Here is a 24,587-nt window from a genome sequence, read left to right on the forward strand (position 1 = left end):
TCAAACCAGATTTGATTTGTAACATTCCAAGAACATAAAAATGTCCAGTTTCCTGAATGGTATTAGATTGTTATTTAAAGGCTAGTATGATGTTCTTGAAACATTATGTCATGTTTGGAACCATCCTCAAATCAGATTTGATTGGGTTAAAATGACTATTGAACTCATCAGTGATCTTGACTTATGGCTTCACTTTTTATTTCATATTTTTTTTTTTTTTAGACCTGATGGAAGAACCAGAGAGAAACCTTACACATGTGATCAATTCGGGAAGAGCTTCACGGATAAAGGAAACTTTTAAGAGACACATGAGGATCCTCACTAGAAAGAGATCATACACGTGATCTGTATCAATGGGTCGACAAACAGAAATATGGCCAACACAAGGGAGAGAAAAGCACAGGACACAGACGCTGGAGATGATCATTGGAGATATAGGTCCTCAGGTTTCACACACTAGGGTAAAAGGAGACTAGACTAAAGCCTCACTTTCTGTCCAATCAGGTGCGCTTTTGCTTTGGGTGTCAGAAGGCTCGAACTCCAGATCTCATTTAACGAGTCATTGTTGTCTTGGTCTGGTTGATGGGTTTGTGAGGAAAGTACTGTACTTTGAAAGTTAATAAATATAATACATCAAATAACCTAGATTTATTTTTCACTACTTAGGCTATTCTTTTTTGTTTTGTCTTATTAAAAACTTTATCACCTTTCTGTCATTCCTACAGTTACATAAGCACATTTAATTACAGATGATCCTATCAGATTTTCTTATTCATTGTGTGTGTGTGTGTGTGTGTGTGTGTGTGTGTGTGTGTGTGTGTGTGTGTGTGTGTGTGTGTGTGTGTGTGTGCGTGTGCTGAGAGATAGTAGGCCTACATTAAATCTTATTGAATCATATAAGCTTTAATTATATTTTATTGTCACGCTTTAATGGGAATTCTCTGGTGCAGTTTTAAACAGTTCACTGAAATAAAAGTCTTCCCACACTCAAAGCACATGTATGTGGGGAAATCTAGAATATATATAGATAAAATAATATAATTGTGAGTTAAGAGCTAGACCCCCCAAAAAAAATAGTTTTTGTCATTTCAGTTCTTTTATTAATAATGGTTATTTAATTATTCAGTACATGCACGTATATTTGTAGTTTACAGCTATGTGATGTGTGTCCAGTGGGTGGCAGTAAGCCAGAGGAAAAAGCCCGGAGGAAAAAACAGAGATTAGAGTTAGTTCACGCGAGATTTAACGGGACTGAGTATTGAATTGGCTTTATGCCCAGCTGCACTACTTCCTGAACTTCAGCTAGCTCCTTTGTTTCCTGTCTGCCATTATTGGACAAACTGATTAATCCAGGTGTGCCTGTCCTCAGTAACAATAATCAGGCACACCTGGATTAATCAGTTTGTCCAATAATGGCAGACAGGAAACAAAGGAGCTGGGTGAAGTTCAGGAAGTAGTGAGGCTGGGCATAAAGCCTATTGTGTATACTGTGTGGTTCGGAGCTGTTGTAAAAGGACGTTGGTTGAATAAAAGAACCCCAACCAAATTACAGATTACACGCTTATTTCCTTTTTGAGTGAGTTGTCTACGACAACGCTGAGCATGGACATTGAGCAACTGCAAGATCAGCTGAGTGCGGCGTTGCTCCGGCTGCGGCTCGATCAGCTGCTCGAGGTGTGTGTGTTAGCAAAACTATCAGTGGAGGGACAAGCCAAACGGCACTCGCTGATCAGATTAATAAGTGAAGCAGTAGAGAGTGTTATAGAGATGGAAGACGATGATGTAGCACATGTTGACACATGTGAACAATTTGTTAGTTTTCAAGTGGGATAACGCAAATCTGTGACCACGCTGTACAAGATGGCCGTGGTGACGCAGACAGAAATTCGGCGGAGCTCGCGCATTTAAAGAGACAGTACACAGAATTGCAACATCAGTTTGAGTTGTCAACAAATGTGCTGAAAAACAAAATCCAACGCCTGAGTTTGAAAGTTCCTGATGTGTCAAGTCCCCCTGTGTTTCCCAACATCATCATGTAGTTCCTGAAGTCACCATCCGACGTGATTTTAAGATTAATGGCCAAATTGGAGAACAGGATCAGAAAGATAAGCTATCATATAACAACTTGATGCACCCAAACAAGGGACGCAGAGAGTCTGAGATAATTGATGCTGTGATAAGAGCAGTCAGTCCAGGTATGAGCCTGCGTGATATGCTGGAGATCAAGACAGATTTAACCCTTTCCCAGCTGTGCACAATTCTGAAAGGCCATTATAAGGAAGAAAGCTCAACAGACCTGTATCATCGACTGATAAATATCACTCAAGAGGGTTGGGAGTCACCACAAAACTTCCAATTCCGTCCCATTGAGTTGAAGGAAAGACTTCTAGCTGCTGCTCGAAAACCAGATGGAGAAGAATCGTACAGCCCTGATCTCATACAGAGAAGATTCCTGCGCGCACTCCTCATGTTGAACACCAGAAAAACTGTGTTGAACTGTGTGCATGTACTTCTCAAAACGCCATGTCATAATAACCAGATCAAATGGCTTTCTGAATGGAGTGGAACTTGACCTGGTCTCAGAATTTAAATACCTTGGGGTAGTCCTCGATCCAACACTTTGATTTAAAAGTCATGTAAAAAAAAGTAGTACAGGTAGTCAAATTTAATCTTCAAAATTTCTGGCATATTCGAAATAATTTAACCATGGGTGCAGCTAAAACATATTTGTATTAGTGATGGTAAGTCCGGTTCTTTTCCGCGAACCGGTTCTTTCGTAAAGTTCGTTTCAAAGAACCGGTTCAAAAAAACGGTTCACCAGTTCTTTGACGTCATCACGTAATGACGTCAATTCTATCATCCCGGCGGATAAAAATACTTTAAATTAAAGGCATTTGTAATCATAACTCATAGTATTTAAATAATAGTACTCATCGTCATAATCATCTTGGATAAGTTAATTTCTTACATTTACGTTTTGCAAACGAACCCTGTAGCCTACAGGCGGTATGCAAACGCGGATGTTTTACATGCCATGTTTTACAAGGGGCGGCAGTGGCTCAGTGGTTCATGTAGGTTGTCTACAAACCGAAAGGTTGGTGGTTCAATCCCCGGTTCCACCTGACCAAGTGTCGAGGTGTCCATGAGCAAGACACCTAACCCCAACTGCTCCCGACGAGCTGGGTGGCGCCTTGCATGGCTGACACCGCCGTCGGTGTATGAATGTGTGTATGAATGGGTGAATGTGAGGCAAATATGTAAAGCGCTTTGGTGGCCATTCGGTCTGTGAAAGCGCTATATAAATGCAGTCCATTTACCATTTACCATCTTATAGATATAAAGTGCATAAATGGTCTTCATCATTCTATTTGTTATTAAATAAACTTACATTTCGCCGAATTCAGCCCCTCATTTAAGTCCTCGGTTCACCCGTGCTGCGTGCTCATGTATCAGCACAGCATCAGTTGGCCGAAAGAAAGTTCTGTTTAGAGACGGTGCTATCACGCATGTGCAGTATCTCCAGCTCATCGGTTCTCCGTATCGAACGTGTCCGAAAGAAACAGTTCTCGGTTCTATACTGGTGATTAAAGAACTGCAACAACCAGTTCTTGACTAGAGAACCGTATAAGATATCATACCACAAAGTGATGATGTCACTGACCATTACATGGTAACTTGCATATTACAGACTGCTGTAATATGTCATGCTGCGCCACGCTATCGACCAGGTAGAACAATTCGTCCATCCACCATAGATCATTTCTCAAATAGCTTATCTGATCTGTCTCAGCTACTGCCTGAACCCAAACAAACAGATGAACTACTAGAGGAACTAACTAACACTATGAGCTCCATTCTCTCTAGAACATTGGATATTGTTGCACCCATTAGATTAAAAAAGGTCAGAGAAAAAAGTATAGCACCATGGTACAATAATACTACGTATGTTTTAAAGAGAGAAACCCGTAATTTAGAGCGTAAATGGAAAAAAAACCTAATTTATAGGTCTTTAGAATCGCGTGGAAAGACAGTATGTCACGTTATAAAAACGGCCAGGGCTGAGCACCGCAGCAAATTAATAGAAAACAACCGAAATAATAATTTTTATTTAATACCGTGGCTAGACTAACAAATAAACAAACGTCGTCGGAACAAAATACCTCGTTACAGTTTAGTAGTAATGATTTCATGAACTTCTTCACCGAGAAAATTGAAAGCATCAGAATCAAAATCGTAAACGTTCAATCTTTGCTCGCGCCTTATAATTCAGCCGCAATTATCACCCCGCAAGAACAATTACAATGCTTTACAACCATAGAACAAAAAGAGTTAAATAAACTTATCACTTCATCTATAACAACAACATGTTTATTAGATCCTATACCTACTGAAAGAAGTGTTACCTGTAGTGGAAGAGCCTCTTCTCAATATTATTAACTCATCTTTATCTTTAGGTCATGTTCAAAGAACGTTCAAGCTGGCAGTTATAAAACCTCTTATTAAGAAACCACAATTAGATCCAAATAACCTAGCAAATTACAGACCCATTTCGAATCTTCCATTTATGTCAAAAATATTAGAAAAAGTTGTGTCCACTCAACTTGGCTCTTTCTTGCAAGAAAACAACATCTATGAAAAGTTTCAGTCTGGATTCAGGCCACATAATAGCACTGAAACTGCGCTTGTTAGAATCACAAATGATTTACTTTTAGCTTCGGACCAAGGCTGTATCTCAGTACTAGTTTTACTTGATCTTAGTGCTGCGTTCAATACTATAGATCACACAAACTCTTAGATCGACTACAAAATTACACTGGTGTTCAAGGACAAGCATTAAGCTGGTTCAGGTCATACTTATCTGAGCGCTACCATTTCGTCTACTTAAATGGAGAAAAATCGATCATAACTTCGGCAAACTATGGAGAGCCGCAGGGATCTGTGTTAGGCCCTTTATTATTCTCAATATTTATGCTGCCACTTGGTAATATTCTAAGGAAACATGGAATTAGTTTCCATTGTTATGCTGATGACACTCAAATATATATTTCATCACGGCCAGATGAATACGCTAAATTATCCAAATTGACAGATTGTGTTAAAGATATAAAAGATTGGATGACGCGTAATTTTCTTTTATTAAATCCAGACAAGACAGAGGTAATACTTATCGGTTCTAAAAACCGTCCACAAAACCTTTCACAGCACGACTTTAACATAGTAGGATGCCCTGTTACTTTATCCGCTACAGTAAAAGACATGGGCCCGTATTCCTTAAGAATCTTAATGCAAAGAGTAGCTCCTAGTGACAAAAAGAAAATTCTTAGAAATGTGGGCGTTTACTCCTAAAATTAAAGAAAAAATCCTAGTAAAGAAAAAGTAATTCAGAAAGCATCTTAACCCTTAAAAGAGGTCTTAAGGTCAAAATTGTTAGGAGTACGGACGAGGACTTTTAAGAGGCTTAAGAGTTTTTTTAGCAGAGGAGAAAATGGCAGAAAGACGAAGAGGGAGAAGAAATGCATTGCAGACAATAGATGACAGTGAGTTAATAAGACACTATACATTAGATCGTGCAGGGATCATGTTTGTGACCGATTTTATTAGAGACACAATAACATCTCCGACACTAGTGCCAGAAATTAAATCACTACTGTACATTAAGATATTTGGCAGCTGGGAAAATGCATCAACACAGCAGTGATGATTTGGGTCTGTCACAACCTTCTGTAAGCAGAGTGATCACAAACAATTACAGCACTTTCAGAACCTCTTATTGTGTCGCAGTTCATTTAGTTTCCACTGGACATTCCCACATTGCAGGTTCAAAAAATGCATTTATGAATATAGCAGGCTTCCGCACAAGCAGGGGGAATAAACCGTAAATAATTTATTATTAACCGCTATAAGCTCCCATGTCTGCTTCTGTGCTGTGACACCCGGCCTGATTTTCCTTTAAGGATGGCCTGCAAAGTGAAGGCTTAGAATAGACCCTATACTTAAAATCACTCTTTTTTTCCTTCTTGGACAACCAAACAATCACAGTCTTCAAAAGATTGTGTCATACATAGCAACGGGGTCAGCCCCGCCTCCTCACTAAGATACAATTTTTTGTCTTTTCCTTACTCAGAGTTGCTCTCAGATCGGTCCCGAATCACTCTTAAGCTAAGACTCCTACGTAAAAGTTTTTAAGCTAAATTAAGAGTTTTCTAAAAGGATTCTTAGATTCTTTAGGAATACGGGCCCTGGGTGTTACATTAGACTGCAACCTGTCTTTTGAAAAGCATATTTCATATGTTACAAAAACAGCCTTTCCCTTTCGTTGTCACTCCGAGTTACGTCGGATGACGACGAATGGGGTTTCGCTTAGAACACCTATCAACTTCGAGTATTACAAAACGACCCAATGGCAAAGAAATGCCATGGGTCTGCGGAATTTGCATAGCGTATCTCCGCCCCACCTCGTGGGTATAAAACGAGGACGCTGGCAACATGCAGATATGTTTTCGCTTCAGAGCCAAGAGTATTTCTTCACTCCACAGTCATCTCTGACTTCGCTCTACGAGACGAGCTTCTCTCTCCGGTGTTGGTGTGACGGCGATCTGCAGCGAGCTCACAGTGCCTGCTGATCTGTGCAGTGATCTGCCAGTGTGTGTGTGTGTCTCCCTGTGCGCTTCAACATCGCGAAGTTTTTTTTCTCTCCTCTCATAAAAGAGCTCGCACGCGGCACGTCTTTTTAAAGACGGCTCGCCCGTGCATTTCTGGTTGCAGCGGACTGGTTACGGACTCTGATGGGCACGAGCGCTGTCTAGTGTGTTTGGGCTTTGATCATGCTTGAACAGCGCTCGTGGGTGACTCATGTTCTCGTGGGAACGTGATCATCGCGTCATATATAGGTCGAGACTCGGTGAACTCGCTAGAGTGAGAGTCCCCTCATCCACTCCCCGATCTTCGGCTGGTGGCCAGGGTGACCTGAGGGTTACGGTCTGGAACAAGGCGCCGACTATGTGTCCGCGACCCCAGCCCCCCTCTTCAATGACGGTGCCCGCTAGTGAACTGCTAATTCCCGCGAGTCTACCCTCTGGTGGCCCGCGTGTTTCAGTTGAAGCTACAGAGGAAGATGCCATGTCTGTTGCAGTATCACTAGGTGGGTTTGAGTCTTCTGGAAGTGAGGGCTCGTCACAGCTGCCACCTTCCGGTGTGCATACGGCTGTGCCTGAGTGTGATCCGGAGATGACGGCCATGCTTTCCTGGGACGATTGGTTTTGGGTAAGGCCGCCGACCCTCGTCCACGGCAAACCCCAATACCTTCCCGGACGTGCATGATGAGATCTCGAAGTCCTAGAAGACCCCCTTGTTGAAGACTGGGGTTCCCCCGGCTGATCGCTCTGTTAAGATGCTATGTGTCCTCAGAGTGCTTCTTCTCGGCGCAATCCTAAGCACCCGCCCATGGCCTGTAGTTTTTTGTCTACGCTTGTGGCGAGATCCTATAGTGCCACGGGACTGGCAGCCGCCTCACTGCATGCCATGGTCATTCTGCTGGTCCACCTGACCCAGATGCTCATGGACCTGCACGAGGGCGGGACTGACCCAGGGCTCTTCACTGAGCTGCGCACCGTCACTGACCTTGCTCTCCGAGCGACGAAAGTGGCCGTACGCTCCCTGGGTCAGGTGATGCTCACCATTCTGTGGCTGAACCTGTCTGATGTGCTGGATGTCGCGGGGACCCGTCTGTCCGACATTCCCATATCCCAGGTCGGCCTCTCCGGCGGTGCGGTTGAGGGCTTGACCAACAGCTCTCAGCCGCCCATGAGCAGACTGACGTTGATTCTGTCCCGGACGCCACAGCCCTCTCCAGCCCCGCCCCCCGGTACAAGCCGGGTTAAGCGGCGCTCTTGAGACGGGCTCCTCGGGGATGGAGCAGACTGAGGTTGACTCTGTCCCGACGGCCCCGCCGTCCGCTCAGATCCCTCGGTCTGCCCACCGTCGAGGGCGCCCCCCCGCGGCTCCCACCCCAACCGTTCACCCGGGCCGGCTCTGGAGGCCGCGGTTGGACGCCACAGTCCTCTCCAGCCCCGCCCCCCGCTACACGGCGCGTTAAGAGGCGCTCTTGAGATGGGCTCCTCAGAGATGGGACTCAGTTCTTTCCAGGAGTTGGTAGCTGGACCACTCCTTTCCCCGGGTGAGGGCCGGGGAAGAATCCTTATTTTCCAAGGAACTGGCTCTCCCGTCTCTTAGCACAGAGAGTTCGGACGTCACAGAGCGCCGCCCACAAGCCGTGCTCTCCTCGTTCCCCTCTGTCCCGGAGGCGGTTGACACGGCGTGCCGTCCACGGACCGCTTCGCCCCTGTCCCCCTCTGTCGCCAGACCCCTGACAGAGCAGGCCCCCGTGGAACGCTGGTCCTTCCCTGGCTTCCTCTGAAAAGGTGCGGTTTTGACCTTGCCCCCACACCGGGCCGCTATGCCGTCCACGTCTGGGCCGGTCATTCCGCTTCGCTGCACCACCGGGGGGAAGTCTGTGGTTCTTGACGCCGCTGGCACAGTTGGAAGCCTGCCTAGAGCTTCCCTATCTGTTCTGCTGGGTCTCGCGAACCATCGGCTCGGCAATGCGATTCAGTTCGCACGGTCTCCTCCCCGCTTCAGGGGAGTCCGCTCCACTTTGGTCGATGGCTATGCCCCTATCATGAGAGCGGAGGTTGCTACCCTACTGGCGAAGGGTGCGATTGAAACTGTCGCTCCAGCCGAAATGAGGTCCGGGTTTACAGCCCCTACCTCATTGTCCCGGAGAAGTCTGGTGGGTTACGGCCAATCCTGGACCTACACATCCGAACCGCTCCCTTCACAGGCTACCGTTCAAGATGCTCCTGGCCAAACTCATTTCTGGATGTGTGCGGCCACAGGATTGGTTTGCAGCGATCGACCTGAAGGACGCCTAGTTTTATTTCTCCGTTCTCCTTCGACTCAGACCATACCTACGGTTTGCTGTCAGGGCGCGCGCATATCAGTACGCTGTTCTCCCATTCGGGCTAGCCCTGTCTCCTCGCGCCTTCACAAGGTTGTTGAGGCAGCCCTTGTTCCTCCATGGAACACGGGGTTCGCATCCTGAACTATCTCGGTGACTGGCTGTCTTAAGCTCACTCCTGAGACCAGGTTTGCGAATACAGGGACCCAGTGCTCCGGCACCTAACTCGTCTGGGCCTTCTGGTCAACTGGGGAATGAGTAAACTTTGCCCCGTGCAGAGGAGCTCTTTTCTCGGTATGGACTTGGTCGCCTTCTCCACTCAGCCATTGCTGACTTGCCTGAGACTATCAAGCGCAAGAGTGCGGTTCCACTGAAGTTCTTTCAGAGGCTCCTGGGGCATATGGCATCTGCAGCCGCGGTACGCCGCTCAGATTGCTTCATATGAGACCGCTTCAGCTTTGGCTCCGCGACCGAGTCCCGAGGTGGGCATGGCAACACGGCACCCTCCGAGTACCAGTTACTCCGACCTGCCGTCAGTACTCACCCCCTTGGTCGAACCTCAGTTTTCTACGGGCCGGAGTGCCCCTGAAACGAGCTTCGCGGCATGTTGTTGTAACGACAGATGCCTCCTCCACGGGCTGGGGTGCCATGTGCAATGGACGTGCTGCTGCGGGCTCCTGGACAGGACCCCGACGCCTCTGGCATGTCAATTGCCTCGAGTTGCTGGCCGTACGTCTTACTTTGCGCCACTTCCGGGCCGTGCTCAAGAACCAACACGTACTAGTTCGTTCAGACAATACCGCCACTGTAGCGTACATCAACCATCAAGGTGGTCTACGCTCCCTCCGTATGTCGCAACTCGCCCGCCACCTCCTCATATGGAGTCAGAAGCATCTGAGGTCGCTTCATGCCATTATATCCTCGGAGCCCTGAACTGTGCAGCCGACGAGCTCTCACGGCTTCAGCCCCTCCCGGGAGATTGGCGACTCCATCCCCAGTCGGTTCAGCTGATTTGGGACCAGTTCGGGGACGCAGAGAGATCTGTTTGCCTCTCACGACTCGACCCATTGCGACGTATATTATTCCCTGACCGAGGGCACGCTCGGCACGGATGCACTGGCGCACAGCTGGCCGCGGGGCCGCAAATATGCGTTTCCCCCAGTGAGCCTTCTTGCGCAGACCGTGCGCAAGGTCAGGGAGGACGAGGAGCAGGTCATTCTGGTCGCGCCGTACTGGCCCACCCGGACCTGGTTCTCCGAACTAGTACTCCTCGCGACAGCACCTCCTTGGCCGATTCCCCTGAGGACGGGACGAGGCAGGTTTGAGTACCCTACCACCAGCGGTGGCGGCTACCATCACTTCCGCTAGAGCGTCGTCCACTAGACACATCTATGCGTTGAAGTGGAACCTCTTCGTCAACTGGTGCTCTTCTCACCGAGAAGTCCCCCGGAGATGTTCGATTAGTGTTGTGCTTTCCTTCCTTCAAGATGGGTTGGAGCGAAGGCTGTCTCCCTCCACCCTGAAAGTCTATGTTGCCGCTATTGCCGCACACCATGACCCGGTTGAAGGTAAGTCTGTTGGGAAGCTCGACCTGATCGTCAGGTTCCTGAGAGGAGCGAGGAGACTGAATCCTCCTCGCCCTCCTCTCATTCCCTCTTGGGACCTCTCAGTGGTTCTAACTGCCCTGCAGAGTGCTCCCTTTGAGCTTTTGCAATCAGTGGAGCTTAAGTTCCTGTCTATGAAGACAGCGCTCCTGGTTGCATTGGCCTCCATCAAGAGGGTAGGGACCTGCACGCATTCTCCGTTGACGAAGCGTGCCTGGAATTCGGGCCGGCTTACTCTCACGTGATCCTGAGACCCCGGCTCGGATATGTGCCCAAGGTTCCTACCACTCCCTTCCGGGACCAGGTGGTGAACCTGCAAGCGCTGCCCCTGGAGGAGGCAGACCCAGCCTTGCATTGCTCTGTCCAGTACGCGCTCTCCGCGCCTATGTAGACAGGACGCAGTGTTTCAGGACCTCAGACCAGCTCTTTGTCTGTTATGGTGGGAAGCTGAAGGGGAAGGCTCTCTCCAAGCAAAGATTGTCTCACTGGATAGTGGACGCCATTGCCTTGGCATACCAGCAGCAAGGTCGACCGTGCCCCCTTTGTGTGACTGCCCACTCCACCCGGAGTGTGGCGTCCTCTTGGGCTCTAGCGCATGGCGCCTCGCTAACAGACATCTGCAGAGCTGCAGGCTGGGCGACACCTAACACATTCGCCAGATTCTACAATCTCCGAGTGGAGCCAGTGTCCTCTCATGTACTCGCTTCAACCAGCTAGTACTGGACCCGCTCAGGTGTCTTCGCTTGCTCGACATTCCACTCCACGGACTGGATACGTGCGATATTCTCCTCAGGTGAGCTTCCCCGAAAGCCCTGAGTTTCTCCAGCACTCCTGACGTCGGCGCCAGTGTCTATTGCCTGCGGCCAGGAACGGCTAGGTGCCTCCCGTGTGCATGGTCCCTCCTCTAAGCGACCCCCACATGTGTATTTCCACTGTAAGCCTCTCTGAGCATGTGTCTTTCCCTTGGCAAGCCACCTTGCCACCCCTGAGGTTGAAATATTCCACCTGCGGCTGGACACCCCAGTGTTCTCAATATGCATCCCTCTGGGTCATATGTGTACTTTCTAAGCCCCCCCCTCTGGGTTGGCAATAATTGCATATTTCCTCTAAGCTATGGGTTTATGTCCCCAGTGTACCTTGGTATTCCTGTGCTAAATAGGAGTCCTTCATCCGTGCCAGTCTCACGACAAGGATCTCAGATTTACGCAGGGCACTGGAAGACAGCCGAGAAGGTGGCGTGATTAGACTGGTAACCCCATTCGTCGTCATCCGACGTAACTCGGAGTGACAACGAAAGGGAACGTCTTGGTTAAGTATGTAACCCTCGTTCCCTGAGTAGGGAACGGAGACGTTACGTCTGCCTGCCACTTTCCGCTGTACCGCGGGGATCGCAGAGGAGAACTGGCCCCCGACTGAGCCTGGGTTCTCCCAAGGTTTTTTTTCTCTCCATTGGGTCATCTGATGGACTTTTAGGACACCATTAGGTCACTGTATGGAGTTTTTCGGTTCCTTGCCACTGTTGCCTTTGGCTTGCTCAGTTGGGGATATTCAAATTAATTAACCAATCATACCATTGATTAAACTCTACCAAACTTGGATGTCGACTAGTCAAACTTGTAGAATTGATATCTGGAATTGTAATTTTGACTAGTCTAAATTCTGACTAGTACAGCCAGGGGTATTTAATACTAAAACAGCTTGCCATAGGAAGGGAAGAGTGGTCAAGTCTTCAGGATACTGACGACACAGTTGGCTGACGACACTAAGTGTTTTTCTTAAAAGATGAAAAGCATTTGTCAAAGGCTTTATAATCAATAAACTGACTTCAATTTTTATAACAAAGTCTGCCTCCCGGGCATTGATTTTAAGTCGTTTAGCCAGAACAGACCACAGAGTAATCTTCTGTCCAATTGTATGTACAGTATGTTAAAAGTGCTTATAATTTAAGTCAGATTTGACTTACTTACCTAACCTGAGAATAATATAAATAAGGTAAGGGTGTCAAAAAAAAAAAAGTAAAACAAGACATTATCACATGAATCGCATGAGCTCAAGCTGAACACATCTACTCCAAAAAAACACAAAAAAACTGAGAAGCTTAGAGAAACATGGATACAATCATAAGAGTGATCGTTCAATACACTTTATTCACTTTGATATTTCTGTCAGAAAAAAAAAGATGAATCAAGAGTCATAAAAAGAATGAAGGAAGTGTGTGTTTGTGCTGATGTTTTCCGCTAGAGGACAGTAAAAGTAGTTTTTTGAGGGTTGGTTTGTAGGGAAGGACTACATGCCTGCGCACATATATCCAAACGCACATACCTATAGAATGAACTCTTAATACGCATGTGTACGCCATCAGCGTTCTCACAAGTTTGCGTTTTAAAGTTTGCATAGAGAGAACTAAAGAGTTTTCTGTTAAAACGGTGTCGTGTTAGCGGCCCCTAAGTTAATAACTAATGATCATTGAGATGGAAGTAAATCAATCAAAACTAACTGTCTATTAACAAACAATGAACAAAACTGTATTTGAATTAACTAACTTTACCAAAGATAACATTATGTAAGAAATATATTGTTCAGTGTGTGTTAATATTTCAACTAATGTTAACAAATGAAACCTTATTGCAAATTTTGTGAATTACAAATATAGTGAATGTAAAAAGGTTGGCCGAAAAAAAGATATGGTCAAAACATCTGATCTGTGCATTAAGACTTGCAGTGTAAACGCAGCCTAAGTGGTTTCTCCACTGTATGGATCTTCATGTGTTTCTCCAGGTAGTTTTTCAAAGCAAAACTCTTTCCACACTGATCACACGTGTGCGGCTTCTCTCCAGTGTGGATCCTCTCATGTGTTTTCAGAGATGATGATCGACTGAATCTCTTGTCACAGTGTGAACACTTGTAAGGTTTTTCTCCAGTGTGAATTCTCTGGTGTTTTTTTAAACTGTCTGCTGTAGTAAAAGTATTCTCACACTCAAAACACATGTACTCTCTTACACCAGTGTGAGTTTTCTCATGTCTATGTAAATATGGCAGCTGTGAAAAACCCTTTCCACACACAGAACATGAATATGGCTTTTTCTTTGTATGAACTGTCAGGTGTGTCTTCAGGTATGATGCCCTAAGAAATGTTTTGTCGCATTGATCACATGAGAACGGCTTCTCTCCGGTGTGGATCATCATGTGAATCTTAAGGTTTGCTAAATCTCTGAAACTCTTCTCACACTGATTGCATACATGCGGCTTCTCGCTGGTATGAACTCTCATGTGTTTCTTAAGGTTTGCTGAATCTCTGAAACTCTTCCCGCATTGATCGCATGTGAACGGCTTCTCTCCGGTGTGGATCCTCATGTGAACATCAAGGTTTGATGATTTTGTGAAGCTCTTTCCACATTGATGGCACGTGAATGGCTTCTCTCCAGTATGAACACTCATGTGAATCTCAAGATTTTGTTTGGTTGTGAAACTGTTTCCACACTGAGTGCAGGTGAAAGATTTCTTGGCTCTTGTTTTCTTTAAAAATGTCTTTTTAGTCTTTGAGCGACTCAAAGGTTTTTCTCCAGGTTGGACATGATGTTCCTCCTTCACTTCACTCAGTTCTTCACTCTCCTCGCTCTCTTCCATCAGGTCTGAAATGAAATAAATACATTTTTTATTTTCAGTACATCAAAATAATTCTAAGAGAGGAATATGAAGTGAGGACATAACTAATGTAACAGACAATCATTTTGATGCATTTTTATAAATTATGCCTGAAACCTTCCATGAATGAGGTACATTGATCTTCTAATTTCCAAAACTTTTAAAACATAATAAATGAATTCCATGCTTCTGTATTTATTTTTTTGAATTTTTTAAATTATAATTATCTGTAGCGCTTTAGATTCTAAAAAGTGCTAAAATACTTACAGAATAAATCATTTGTCAATTCTCCTGGTTGTTCCCCCTTTATCCCCAAAACTTTACATATTGTTCCCTTATACTTACACGTAAGTTACGCTGTAAATTCGTCATATATACGCTATACTGAGAAATATCCAACATTTGGGTAATTCATTTGTTTTTTGGAATTCACAATTCGTAAAACATTTGGTATATTCCAACATGGTTGCAAAAAAATGTGAACCATAAACCAGAGCTAACATTATACATTGTTTGACTTTACATCCCTTTACTGACCATTTGTTGACAATGCAGTACCTATTCAATAGTTTAACTGTGTATCTAAAAGTGATGAAGTGCTTGAATGTTTCTAACATGAATGTTCATCAGCATCATGAATGAATGAAGAATAAACACCAACCTCTTTGTTCTTCAGGATCTTCAGTGTGTTTCATTCTGCAGGTTCTGGATCACTCGTGTTCTCACTGTCCTCTTTAATAAACTCAGTTTTTGCAGATTTCAGCTCTTCCTGATGATCGTCTTCACTTGTAGCTGATGGGAATTTACAGCATTTATTGGGGAATTACTGTGGGAGGAGCTTCATTGATGATGTAATTGCTGTGGGAGGAGCTTTACTGACTGAACCGCAGATTGGTTGGAGGAGATGATCTGCCAAAATCAAAAATATATCAGTAACTAAGTTTGTTTTTATAGGGTCAAAGAGCAGATGTCTGCCTGTCCATTTTAATGTTTAAAATATCTTTTGCTAAAAAAATTCAAAACATAGGTTAAATAATGTTAGCTTAACAGACATATTTGTGTCAAAATTAAGCAACCTAGTTATTCTGACCTGTATTATAAATAATTTATATGCAGGTATATATTTAAGTTAATTTAAATTATTAAAAACTTCTTGGTGACAAAGTATAAAGATTACAATGACAATTAAATAGTATTTTTTGGCTGCACTATGATCCTTTAATACAGTGTTTGAACATGTCCGACTGTTTTTTTTGCTGTATACGCACAACCGGCACATCCGGGAACTTAACTGTCAATTTCGTCCCTGCCCCTTTTTGGGGGAAAACAAACTAGACTTTCCATAGACTTCAATACAAAATAACGGCAAAAACCAACGTCCGTACACAGCCGACAGGCGTAATAACTTAAGAAATCACTAAGATTAAACATGTCAAGTAATTATATGTCCACCCTGCCTGCCATAGAGCGTGAAAGATACATATACAAACTTAATTTGCTCAATTTAAAAACATGTCCCTTTATTCTCCCAGCGTCAAATTGGTGTAACAACCCCACCCAGTGGGGTTATATATATTATAATATATATTATAATGTATATTATAAGACAAAATATATACATTTAAAGATGTTTACTTTCAAAAACGAAGTAAAATCATCCACTGGCTTACCATGGTGACTCGATGAGGTACGACTACAAGTAAATGTCCGGGTAAGATCATAGACAGTAAAAGAAAGACACCTCTGGCCACTGGGTGGGGTTTATACACCAATTTGACGCTTGGGAGAATAAAAGGACATGTTTTTAAATTGACCAAATTAAGTTTGTGTACGTATATTTCACGCTCTATGGCAGGCAGGGTGGACATATAATTACTTGACATGTTTAATCTTAGTGATTTCTTAAGTTATTCACGCCTGTCGGCTGTGAACGGACGTTGTTTTGTGACGCTATTTTGTATTGAAGTATATGGGAAGTCTAGTTTAGTCTAGTCTAGTTTCCCCCAAAAGTGGGCGTGAATCTGACGTAGCGCCGGTTGTGTGTATACCCTTTTTGTATTTTATCCATTTGCTAATTAATGTATTAAATAATGTATCTGTCTGTCTATCGTAAAACAATTGATGCAAATTCACACATTTTTATACAAATAGTCTGCTGACACCACTGAAATGAGCTTTAAGTGGCAATTTACAGGAGATCTGAAGACATCAGCATAATAAATGAGGTGAAAACAGGAACTATTGTCATTAAATAGAGAGTGTTTTCAGCAGATCTGTTAATATTGATGATCCTCAGACTATCAACACTCATTCAACAAGACATTCAGGATCATCAGCAGATCATCTCACTTTATTCTGAGTGTTTGCTGTTAGAAACACATTATTCGAGTCAGGATACATGATAAAAGCCTGTAAAACTGTTCTAGTGAAAGACAATACTGTTATTTCTCATGAAACCGCCCTCTTTCAGCTCACAATCTTTTTGAAAAATGCAACTTAATAGGGCGTGGGTGGCTGTGAGAAGAAGGAAGAGGAGTGGCTGTGGTCAGAGGTGGGTACTAACAACTTCGTTGCATTTACTTGAGTATTTTTTGGAAAAATTTTACTTTTAAGAGTAGATTTAAATGTGGGTACTTTTGCTGTATCTTTTTTATGGGCATGAGCGATGCTCAATTCACAAATGAATCACTCTTTTGAGTCGATTCTGTTCAAAGACTTCATCAAACAAGCTGGCAGAACTGTCTAAATCGGTTCGCGAATCAGTTTGAATGATTTGTTTAGTTCCTTTCACGCACATCCGTTTGAAGCGGTTTCACACTCGGAGTCGTAACAGGAAGGTTTAAGAGCATCAAGAGCGTTGGATGAAGTGGCCGTGGACCTACAGTCAAGTGAAAGCAAATCTGCAAATGCATCATATTGTTTGCCAGCAATGAAGATCAGGGACGTGCAGAGAGTTCCGCAGGGGCTCAAATGTAAAAAAGGGGCATATAGGCCTATATATATATATATATATATATATATATATATGCTTTGCATCACATCAATAAATTATATCAAAACGTATATTAAAATAGAAAACCATTATTTTAAATTGTAATAATTTTTTTCTGTATTTTTGATCAAATAAATGCAGGCTTGATGCACATAAGGGACTTCTTTAAAAAAAAAAAAAGAAGTAATGTGTGTGCAAATGTTATACTATTGCTGCAAAATTATGAAAAATGTTAAAATGATAAAGTCACCATTTCGCGTGTTGTTGTCAGCCTACTCTTCACATAATAAGCCTGTAGGCCTGGGCTTCATATAACAAACTATGATAGTTTCATCAAATGGTAAACGGTGTATCAATATAGATTAAATACAAGTGACTATACTTACCATTAATGCTACTTTTGGTGCTGGTTTTGTGCAGTGCTTTGTAGTCAATTAACATCCATTAGTTCAACGACAGATTCAGATCGCTTCATAAATGTAAATTCGTCTGTCCATGTAATTTTAAAACGGTTTATTCATAAATGACCGGAAAATTACGTTCCACTTCACATTGTCCAATGAAATTTGAACTTGTTGTGCCAGATGACGATTGGTAGGTGTATTATATCAAAACAGGCTTCAATTAATTATGTAATATTTTAAAATATGTGATGTGGATTTTTAATTGAATCAACACACAACCTTTTATTATTGAGAAGAAAAAAAAGTTGAAAAATTGTTTGGTTTATTTTGTTTCCTGCCGTCGAGCCATTATACTTACTGAAAGAACCATATTTGGCTCTAGAGTATCGATTCCCGAGCAGACTGTGTATGTTTACACTAGTGCATTTTCATTTTAAAATGCATAGCTTTTGCTACGGTTATGCCTGCCGTCCACACACACACACTACTCCAGGGTTTTAGACCCCGTCAGTCAAGACCTATTTTTTCACAGTCTACGGTCAAGACCGAAGCAAAACACACGCAACTTGACGCAAGTGACGCAACCTCTTATCAAACCACTTAAGCTCTTATCAGCCCTATCCACCGCGTTTACATTGTTATTAATACTGAATACTTTCATGCGCTTCCATGTCCAAGTGTCTGCTATCAGACCCGTTGAAGTGCAGTTTCTGTTCATGTGTGCTATGTGTTAACCCTATATAGCCTACACTACACACAGTTAGGGTGATATACATGACTTAAAATGTGATATTGTCCACACACCTCTTGCGTTTCGTTTGGTCACACACCACAAGGTGTCACTGTGGCCTCAAAGCTTCAGCATGTATATTATATTTTGTATATTTATTTATGTATTTTTGCTTTTTTACATTTCTTCGTGTATTTATGTATGTATTTATTTATTTTTAATTAAGTCAGCTTTGGCATTCCATAGAGAAGGACACTTTTGATTAATTTTGAAATAGGGCAGGGGCTCGAGCACCCAAATAACATGGTATTATTTAGATATTTTTTATTTAAATGACTATTATTATCATAATTAGATGGGCTATCTTTGTAACAAAAACAGAAGAGACAAACATTATTTCTACTGGAGGGGTTATACAGTCAAAGACCCAGAACCAGATATTTGAAAGAAGACCCGGAGTCAGAATTATAATAAATTGAAGAAAAGTTTTACTGAAGATAGTTTGCAGTTTCATCAGCAGAAGTTCAGCTTTAAGACTCACACAGGAGTTTCTAGGCCCGCCCCCCTTACAGTTACAAAGATCACAGCAGTTCACACCATTCACCAAAATCTAAGCTACGTCCTTGCTTCAGGTTGCAGTTTCTGATTGGCTAAGAACACATAAAGCAAATTCTCCACACATATACAGATAGACTGAAGCATATCTCCATCAATTATGCGGCTGACACTCGGATCCTGAAGTTAGGCACGTCGTGACCTTCCAGGTCACAGATTTGGGTTTGCTGGGCGCCAGCATGTCCAGAACAACAACTCAGTCAATCTCCTATAATGCCAGTGGTTCCTTAACCTGCAACCCAGAAGACTAACACACACACCGACACACAGCTTTTCCAAGGTTGGATTTGGCCAGGCTCTCACTATAAACAGGAGAGTCCTCTCAAAACATCAAGATAACAAGTTATTTCTTTCAAGGATAGCTACACTTTAGTCTAACTGGAAAGAAAGGCTTTAACAAAGAAATGGCCCCTTAAACTATTGGCTTCAATGACCCCTATATGTTTTAACACGTTGAAGACCTTTCTCAAACACAAAACAAGTCCCTATTTCATTTCTGGAAGCTGGGTTAATTAAGCATTCAGATATCAAATACAGACTTTAGAGAATGCATGAAAAGAACATTTCAGTAATCACACTGGTAACTTCTATAACAAAGTAAAATCTCCAGAGAAGTCATTCAACTCATTTGATATTAGAAGGAAAACTATTGATTAATACCTTGATTATAATCACTCATTACATATACACTGAAGCACCCCCTTCAATATATAAAGCATATATATATATATATATATATATATATATATATATATATATATATATGCCTGTTACGCCCTTACTAGGGAGCAACAATGAAGGAGGAAGAAACGTTTACGGCGGTTACAATACTCTCTTTACACATTCTTCGTGACAAAAACTGTCTCTCAAGTTCTCTCAAGCTTTCGCAATACGCCGCAACGCCGATCAACATCTCGGTCCTGGCCAGGGATCGATGTGACAGAATGGAACGCTCCCTGAGGACGCCAAACAGGAAGCTTTTATTGACAGGTGCACCGGTGCACCCAATCCACCTGATTACCCCCTAAGCTCCGCAGCGCACCTGTAGGAGGAGCAAAACACACTCAGACACGGCAAAAACCACAATACAAAGTATACAGCCGTGACACTTCCCCCCTTAAGAAAAGGAAACTAATAAGTTTCCGCCAACAATAATCATTCATAACCGCACTAACAAATATAATTTAAGTATAGGCCTATACATACCGAATAACAACAACATTCCTCCCCCCCACCCCCTTGAATAAAGTAATAAATAGAAAAACAAACCTGTTAACTCTTCATCAAAGGCACAACCTAAGAAATGTTCTACAAGGGTGCCCTAGACAGTGCATTGGCCACTATATTTTCTGAGCCCTTCAAATGCCTAACATCTAAATGAAAGGGCTGAAGGAAAAGGCACCAACGAATCAGCCGTTGATTTGGATTTTTAAGAGAATGTAAAAATGTAAGCGGATTATGATCACTATAAACTATTACCGCTGCACTGTTCCCACCTACATACACTTCGAAATGTTGGTGTGCTAAAATTAACGCCAGGGCCTCCTTTTCAATTGTGGAGTAGTTCCTTTGATGACTATTGAACTTCCGCGAGAAAAAACGAACCGGCCGCTCAATACCCGCATCATCCTCTTGAATCAACACTGCCCCCTGCTCCCTCTTTACTGGCATCGACCTGAATTTTAAAAGTTTTCTCCAGCTGAGGTGCCATTAGGACAGGTGTCGTAGTTAACAACGATTTTACTGCCTCAAAGGCATTCTGACAAGACTCAGACCAAACAAACAAGGCTTTGTCTTTCAATAGGTCCGTTAAAGGAGCAACAACCGTAGAAAAATTCCTACAAAAACAGCGGTAGAACCCCACCAGACCTAGAAAGCTCATTAACTCCTTTTTAGTGTTCGGAACAGGATATTCATCTATTGCTCTCACCTTCTCCCTCATTGGACGCACCTGTCTTGCCCCACTACCTTACCGAGATACGTAACGGTCGCTCCTGCAAATTCGCACTTAGCAAGATTCAGTGTAAGATTTACTTGAGAAAGACAGACTAAAAGTAACCGTAACCGTTTAAGATGTTCTGAGCATGTATCACTTACCACGATCGTATCATCCAAATAAAAAGTCACGCCTTTCAGTCCCGCTATTACTCTATTCATCATTCTTTGAAACGTCGCCGGTGCGTTTCGCAGACCTCATAACCCGGTAAGAAAATAATCCGTTAGGTGTTATAAACGAGGAAACCTTGCGCACGCGTTCTGTCAGCGGAATCTGCCAATAGCCTTTAAGTAAATCTAATTTCGTCACAAATTTCACGGCATCGACCTGATCGACACAGTCCTCCATTCTCGGCAGAGGAAAGGAGTCTGGTCTTGTAACAGAATTCAGTTTCCTGTAATCTGTGCAAAAACGGAACGTACCATCAGATTTTTTTACCAACAAACACGGCGAAGACCAGCTGGAAAATAAAGGCTCGGCTAATCCATTATCCAGCAAATACTGGACTTCCTTTTCCAAAACCTCTCGTTTATTCAGCGGAACCCTGTAAAAACGCTGACGGACAAGAGCAGCCTCGCCCACCTCTATATCATGCTCTGACTGAGTCGTTTGGGTTGGAACATCCGAAAACAGCTCCGGGAACTCAGAAAGCAAACTAATCAATTCTTGACTTTGCGTCTCGTCTAAATGTTTAAGATTAGAAGACAGATTTTTCAACGTTTCTGAATTCTTTAGACGACCCAGTAACACGCCGTCATCAGGAGACTCTAATTCGTCCATAGACATACTCATCATGTCCTGTGGAACGCCTGACTGAGGGGAGCTGTCCACTAGCACCACAGGCGCCACTGGCATTGAGACTGGTCGGTTTCGCTGATAATAAGGCTTAAGGAGATTTACATGACAGACTTGGGATTTCTTTCTTCGGTCTGGCGTAAGAATCGTGTAATTATCCATGGCCCCGCAATGTATTATCTCATACGGCCCAGTATATTTGGCCTGAAACGGGGAATCCATTACAGGAAGAAGCACGATGGCCTGATCTCCTACACTAAACTTCCGATGTTCAGTGTAACGGTCAAACAACTTTTTCATTTTCCCCTGAGTTCTACTCAAACTTTTCCCAGCTAACTCCCCAGCCAATGAAAGCCGACGATGAAAACCCAGCACGTACTCCGAAAAACGTATTGGTGGTTCTGACTCAATCCATTGATCACGTAAAACTGCTAATAGTCCACGTACTTTATGTGCAAAAACCAGCTCGTTAGGGCTAAACCCAATGCTCTGCTGGGTGACTTCCCTGGCTGCTAACATCAACCACGGAAGACCCTCGTCCCAGTCCCGCTGCATTTCCAGACAGTAGGCTCTCAATAGTCATTTCAACGTGGAATGAAACGTTCGAGTGCCCCTTGACTCTGGGCGTGATACGCTGTTGACAAATTGTGTTTAATACCCAGCTCGTACAACACCTCCGCAAACAATTTCGAAAGTAAAATTACTTCCTTGGTCCGACTGAATAATTTTCGGCAACCCAAAAATAGACACGAACTGAGTGAGCGCCTTCACAATAGATTTTGTATTTATCGAGTGCAATGGGTACGCAGCTGGATAACGCGTAACTTGACACATCACGGTCAACAGGTACTCACTTCCAGCTTTCGAACGAGGAAGAGGACCGACGCAAATCAACAATAAGGTGTTCAAACGGTTGACATACAACCGGAATTGGACGCAGAGGAGCCGGTTTTAACGACTGGTTCGGTTTGCCGGTAAGTTGGCACGTATGACAGGTCTTAATAAAACTGGCAACGTCCTTTTTAACACGAGGCCAGTAAAAGTAACCCAGAATTCTGTCATACGTTTTCTGTACACCCGCATGACCGGCGAGCTGATCGTGAGCCATTTTCAACACTAAAGAACGAAACTTTACTGGTCTCACGACTTGAATGACATAATCTCCCATACCATCAATAGCATGCGGGGACTACTTCCTCAGTAGAACATTCTGTTCAATAAAATAGCCTTTCCCTCTGTCACCAATTTCAGTACTGTCAACAACCTGTCCAAATTGAGATTTTAATGTCTCATCATTCTGCTGTTCTTTAGACAACTCTTCCCGAGAAACCACAATAAGATAATCACTCAAAACGAAACAGGCTTCAGCGTCACTGATTTTACCTTCAACCTTTGGTTGTGCACAACAACAAGTCACTGCACATGCGACAAACACTTCCGGATACTGTCGCGCACTGATATCCGGACCACCAGTACAGGACGGTGCCTCAGTCACAACCAGAGAGGGCGATTGATTAACCCAAACGCGTCCTCTGGCTAAGTTATTTCCGAGAATCAGTGAAACGCCATCAACAGGTAGTATAGGGCGTATACCTAGAGCCACTACCCCATGCACTAGTTCACAGGTTAAATCAACTTTATGCAGGGGTACGGATAATGTATTAAGCCCAATGCCACAAATCAAAAGCGAGCTACCAGTGTGCGACTAAGGTTGAAAAGGGCAACACCGACTCCAAAATAAACGACTCAGATGAACCCGTGTCCCGGAGAATATTTACTGCTACTTTCTCAACACCACCTGGAAGCGACATAAAGCCATTAGAAATAAATGGTTCAAATAACTGCTGGTGATTCTCTACATTCTTGGGTGCTACCACTGGTATTCCTTCCAAAGTACCGGCCTGATTTAATACAGAAACTGAAGTAGCCAGGACAGCAGGCTTCGCGGAATGGGCGTGTCTGACAAATTTTGACTTAAGCACTGACTTTCCAATTTGACTTCCAATGTCCTTTACCCAGACAGTAGTTACAGCTATCAACGTCACTTGAATTTTTTTCTTAAACGCCTGGCTGTACCCACAGGGACAACGGAAAAATTTCCCCGTGTATGAACCTGATGTTGATTGAATTCATTAACACGGGGCTTATGAATAAGTTCCCAGTCATCAACCAGCAGTGCAGCTTCTGACGCGGTTTTAACCTGACGCTCCGCAACATAAGTGGCTATCATCTCGGGAAGTGTATTTCTGTATTGTTCAAATAAAATCAACTCCTTCAGCTTATTAACTGCTGTACTATCTGCCGCTGTACACCACCAATCAAACTGCACAGTCAACTCTCTTACGAACTCAACATTTGTTTCATTCACCTTTCGCTGTAACGTACGGAACTTTTGCCGATAACTCTCTTGCATACGCTCATTAATTTTTAACACCGCTGCTTTAATGGCTTCATAATTCTGGCTGTCAGCATCAGATAGCGTAGAATAGGCTTGTTGGGGTTTACCTGTTAAAACGCATTGAAGTAACATAGCGCGTTCAACATCACTCCATTTATACGCTACTGCGACTCTCTCAAATAGGAGAAAAAAAATCTCCAACTCAGCCTCATTAAACGGCGGTACTAATCGTAAATTATGAGCGACACTCAGTTTCGTCGACTCCGTATCAAAACCTCCCACTGGCTTACCTTCTTCGTGTAACTCTAATCGACGCCTTTCAATCTGTAAACGCTGCTGCTCTACCTGCTGCCGGCTCTCCTCCTACTCTAACTCCAAACGTACCTTGTCACACTCCAAGCGACGCTTCTCACACTCAGTATCATGTAGTATCATCAACAACTCTTTCTGTT

General features: G+C 43.6%; 3 protein-coding genes and 1 pseudogene across 5 annotated transcripts in view; 2 read left to right on the plus strand and 2 right to left on the minus strand.

The window, feature by feature from the left end:
* LOC143714410 (uncharacterized) overlaps positions 1-638 on the plus strand; it is an 81,702-nt gene extending 81,064 nt beyond the window's left edge. For both annotated transcript variants that reach the window (XR_013195482.1, XM_077205551.1), the window contains one exon: positions 223-638. The gene's annotated coding sequence lies outside the window, so the exon portion shown is untranslated. The remainder of the gene's footprint in view (positions 1-222) is intronic.
* LOC143714394 (uncharacterized) overlaps positions 1-24,587 on the minus strand; it is a 185,255-nt pseudogene that overhangs the window by 112,746 nt on the left and 47,922 nt on the right. The gene's annotated exons all lie outside the window — the stretch shown is intronic.
* Positions 1-24,587, plus strand: part of LOC143714367 (uncharacterized) — a 288,790-nt gene that overhangs the window by 11,345 nt on the left and 252,858 nt on the right. The window lies entirely within an intron of this gene.
* On the minus strand, positions 12,691-15,150 carry LOC143714467 (uncharacterized). The gene is made up of 2 exons (XM_077205692.1): positions 14,867-15,150; positions 12,691-14,192 (listed from the first exon to the last, which is right to left on the minus strand). The coding sequence occupies exons 1-2, from the start codon at positions 14,898-14,900 to the stop codon at positions 13,270-13,272; spliced, it is 957 nt and encodes a 318-aa protein (XP_077061807.1). The 5' UTR covers positions 14,901-15,150; the 3' UTR covers positions 12,691-13,269.

This window comes from Siphateles boraxobius, unplaced genomic scaffold (genome assembly GCF_051911475.1).
Source record: "Siphateles boraxobius isolate OS27281-9 unplaced genomic scaffold, OSU_SipBor_1 54, whole genome shotgun sequence".
NCBI lineage: Eukaryota > Metazoa > Chordata > Actinopteri > Cypriniformes > Leuciscidae > Siphateles > Siphateles boraxobius.